The sequence below is a fragment of the Oratosquilla oratoria genome, chromosome 27, assembly GCF_046742065.1.
Source record: "Oratosquilla oratoria isolate Oo_2021 chromosome 27, ASM4674206v1, whole genome shotgun sequence".
Lineage (NCBI taxonomy): Eukaryota > Metazoa > Arthropoda > Malacostraca > Stomatopoda > Squillidae > Oratosquilla > Oratosquilla oratoria.
Window position 1 is genome coordinate 24,809,564 of NC_134803.1, and position 5,000 is coordinate 24,814,563.

At 36.1% G+C, this 5,000-nt stretch overlaps 1 protein-coding gene across 1 annotated transcript in view; it reads right to left on the minus strand.

The window, feature by feature from the left end:
• The window catches only part of LOC143039931 (uncharacterized), a 213,519-nt gene that overhangs the window by 51,806 nt on the left and 156,713 nt on the right, over window positions 1–5,000 (minus strand). Inside the window, exon 4 of the mRNA XM_076210336.1 lies at window positions 2,629–2,779. Within this exon, the coding sequence (XP_076066451.1) occupies window positions 2,629–2,779 (151 nt within the window). The remainder of the gene's footprint in view (window positions 1–2,628; window positions 2,780–5,000) is intronic.

Below are 5,000 nucleotides of genomic sequence, written 5' to 3' on the forward strand. Positions count from 1 at the left end.
ATGGTGGTGGTGATGATGGTAGTGACAGTTGTGTTCATTGTGATGGTGTTGATGAATGTGGTGACGATGATGATTGTGGTCGTGGTGGTCGTGGTTGGTGGTGATGGTAGTGGTTATGGTGGTGATGATGATAGTAATGGTTGCATTGGTCTTGATAGTACAGTATGATGGTGATGTTGGCAATGTCAGTTGTGGTGACGACGATAGTGGTGATGACAGCGGTGGTGATGGTTACCATGGATGTATTGGTGGTGAAAATATGATGGTAATGATGGCGATTTTGGTGGTGGTGATAACGATGATGGTGATGGTTGTGGTGGTGATGATGGTTGTATTGCTAGTGATGGTACGATAGTGATGATGGCAATGGTGATGGTTGTGATAATATGGTGGTGATAATGATTGTCATGATAGTAATGGCAGTGTTGGTGATGATGGCAATGTCGGAGTTGGTGAGGTTGACGATGATGGTGATCGTGTTTATGATGATGATGATGATGATGATGATGATGATGATGATGATGATGATGATGATGATGATGATGATGATGATGATGATGATGATGATGATGATGATGATGATGATGATGATGATGATGATGATGATGATGATGATGATGATGATGATGATGATGATGATGATGATGATGATGATGGTAGTGGTAGTGGTGTTGGTGGTTGTTGTAGTGTTGATTGTGATAGTGTGATGATGATGATGGGGATGATTGTGATGGTGGTGATGAAGTGGAGGAAGACGAGGTAGAAGGAGTCACAAGGATTACGTGTATGAAGACTTATGCATTAAGTCAAAGGTTTTCCAACCTTTCTTTACTTGATAGTAAGAAAATCTAGTTGGAATTTAATTAAAACAACTTAGTATTTCCTCTGGGTGCTCTTCGTTTTCCTGAAATCATACAACCACTCGCCAACGTCAAGAATCGTTGGAATGAGGCGACATGATATCACTTCAGTAGTTTGAAGCCACGTCAGTCCCTTCCCACATAAAAAAGAAAGAAGTAAAGAAAAAAAATATATATATATATAATACATAAAAAATCTAATAATAATTACACAAATAGGTAAATGAATTAGATGAACAAGTGAATATATAGCTAAATAAATATAGACGTAAAAAATATATAAACATAAATAGAATAAACTAATGGATCAAAAAACGAAGAAAAATAAGTATGTTATCAAATAAATAGATTGATGAAATAGTTAACCAAACAGTCAGTAAATTAATATACAGACGCTTTTGCCAGGTGGGGTTAATATAGGCAGCGTCGTTATCTACGTGCTGGAATAGCCTTGACAAATGACAAATACAAGCAGCCTTCATTAGGAGGATCGACATCAAACATAGTAAAGTGACATATATTCGAACATAGCCATATATATATATATATATATATATATATATATATATGTATATATATATATTTATATATATATATATTTATATATATGTATATATATATATATATATATATATATATATATATATATATATATAATAACGATGTAATAAACAATGACAAATGCAATCGCAAAATATGATGTAAAAAAAAAAATTCTCCTTATATTTCTATTTTTAGGATTTGCTGTCCATACCCTAGTTTAGGTTGATAGATTTCCGTAGATAAATATCTTTATTTTCCCGTTTCCATATCCACCAAGACAAGGACTTACGCTCCAATGATATTGTGGTATTTACCTAAATAAAAATAGCATAAAAGTAACAGTAAAAGTAACGAAAAAACAAAGATAAAACTAAGACGGAAAACTGTGCTATAAAATGTTACCAAGAATAGTGTAGAGAATAGAGCTAAAGAATTGCTCCATTTTTGGGATATATTTTTGCTCCAAAAATAATTCAAAAACTTTCACCAAAATTTTTGCTAAAAATTGTAAAAATGGCGACAGAAATAACGATGGAAACGAATTAAAAAATAAAACCTACATAAGTACGAAAATCGACGCAAATAACAAAAAAAAAAATCTAAATTACATTCGTACATATCAAATACAGCGGTAACATTACAATCCTTGTTATCAACAATAAATAATAATTACCATAACATATATCTGTATATCCATATATATCTATCTATTTATTTATCTAAAGATATATATATATATATATATATATATATATATATATATATGTATGTATATATATATATATATATATATATGTATATATATATATATACATATATATATATATAAATATATACATATATATATATATATATTTATACATATATATATATTTATACATATATATATTTATACATATATATATTTACATATATTTATACATATATATATATGTATATATACATACATATATATGAAGACATCCTGACAGGTTGTAAGAGGAGTAGAGGGAAACACACAAGTAGAACAGGAGTTTTATTCCTTGACTAGTTTCGGACAGTGTTGCTTCTGAAGAATAAAACTCCTGTTCTACTTGTGTGTTTCCCTCTACTCCTCATATATATATATATATATATATATATATATATATATATATATATATATATATATATATATATATATATATATATATATATATATATATATATTTATAACCAAATTTTAGCGGGATTGGCTTGAACTTACAATCGACGATGAGGTTGACTGCATTGCTTTGGCCGTCGCCCTCCGAATTGGACGCGACGCAAGTGTAGAGCCCTGCGTCGCTGTGGCGAAGACCTCGTAAGGTCACGGTCTTTTCGCGGTAGATCAGGTCACCTCTGTGCAGCGCTCGACCCTGACGAAGAAAAGAAGCAAAACCAAATGAAATAGAATAAAGTGGAGATAACGTTGAAGCATCACACAATGAAGAAGAAATATGTATACACTGGTGGTGATGAAAAAAACTGGAGTTCGGGAAGAAAAGGGAGTGAGGAAAAGGAGGAGGTGGTCGTGGGTGGCAGAGTAAATTAGGGGAAAGGTGAAATACAGGAGAAAAGGAGGGAAAAGGGAAGGGTGTCTCACGATGAAAGGGAAGATATGATGCCACGTAATATATAAACGCTATTCCAATCAGGAATAAAGTTTTATAAATCCAAGTGGTAAACTCCAGCCTGAGTGGCATGTTAGCCAATCGAAACCCTCTCTCATGAACTCAGCGTGTATCACCATGATTAAGGATTAACTTTTCGTTAGTGCAGATGACTTGTACAAGAGTCAGGCTAATGTTGAAGAGCTCCTTCACCAATGTTGATGAAGTATACGAAGAAATTTTTCACCAATGTTGATAAAGTATAAACTTCTGGCATTCGCCAGATGTTTTATTTTACATTTATGTTATTGTTTCTTTATTTTCTAGCAAAAATAATCCTTACACACCAAAAGATCTACATCATATGTGGTGGTGTACATCCTTAACTCCGTTGGTGTAAGGTTCTGCCCTCAACTAATTGAAATAGTCTTATGCTAGCCAGAACGAATTCTGTAAAGAGTGTAATCAGAGTAAAAGTAGAAGATGAAACCCTCGCCATTCCCCTTTCCGCTCTCCCTCCCCAATGTCTTTACTCATCTTCGTGTAAGAATAATTTAACTGTTAAATTTCCATGACAATGGAACACTCGTTTTCTCTTGCTCTCTCTCTTCATTCGTTTTTTCTACTCCTCTTCCTCCTCCTTCTCCCCCTCCTCCTCCTGCTCCTGCTCCTCCTCTTCGCCGACACCGTCATCATCACGATCCCTACCAAAAGCACCACCATCATCATCATAACTACCTTTATTTCCTACCATCAACACAAATAAAACTGACTTTGCCAGCACCTACCTCCATAACCACAACCTACCTCTACCAATACAAACAACAAAACCCCCTTAGTTACCATCATCACAACTACCGCCGTCATCACAGCCACAACCAGCGCCATCTATTTTCTTTGCTTACTTCTCAAGATTTTGACCCTTGTCTTCCAGCTCTTGAACTCCCCCCTTCCCTCATCCCATTTTTCCTCCTTGTCCCCTTCCCACTCCCTCCTTTCCTTCCCCACCAGCGTACCTCATAGTCTTTACGATTTCTTGTCGGGCTCCATCATCGGATCTCTCCTTCTGAGGAGAAATATTTCTCTCTTCAACATTCATCATTCCTTCCTCGTTTTTCTTACGCTGAGGGCCAAAAGAGACTCAACTGAGAAGGGAGTAATGGGAAAGCAAAGAAAGAAAAGGGAGAGAGAGAGAGAGAGAGAGAGAGATAGATAGATAGATAGATAGATAGATAGATAGATAGAGAGAAACAGAGAGAGAGAGAGAGAGAGAGAGAGAGAGAGAGAGAGAGAGAGAGAGAGAGAGAGAGAGAGAGAGAGAGAGAGAGAGAGAGAGAGAGAGAGAGAGAGAGAGAGAGAGAGAGAGAGAGAGAGAGAGAGAGAGAGAGAGAGAGAGAGAGAGAAAGAGAGAGAACGACAGAGAGAAGGGGAGGAAGAGCGAGTGGGAGAAAGAGAAATATTTCAAATAGACGTTGTAAGGTTTAGCATATCCAGATTTTATGTGTGTGTGTGTGTGTGTGTGTGTGTGTGTGTGTGTGTGTGTGTGTGTGTGTGTGTGTGTGTGTGTGTGTGTGTGTGTGTGTGTGTGTGTGTGTGTGTGTGTGTGTGTGTGTGTGTGTGTGTGTGTGTGTGTGTGTGTGTGTGTGTGTGTGTGTGTGTGTGTGTGTGTGTGTGTGATTGTGTAGGTGCGTGTGCACGCATCTAAAAGAACAAGTTATGTTCTGAGTTTTGCAAAGCATAACAAAATAAAACCCGGAAGCATTCTACTCATCTCTCAAAGGTAAAGATAACAGAACCCCCCCACCACAAAAAAAAAACACTAGACAGACGAGAAAAGAAAAAGTTGTGTGTGTGTGTGTGTGTGTGTGTGTCTTGTCGACAGCTTCCTTGTGTGTGTGTGTGTGTGTGTGTGTGTTTTTTTTTTTATCAGTTATGTGGGCTTTCCACCACATTTCTTTAGTTTCTTTTCTCGCATTCTTCGTCAACA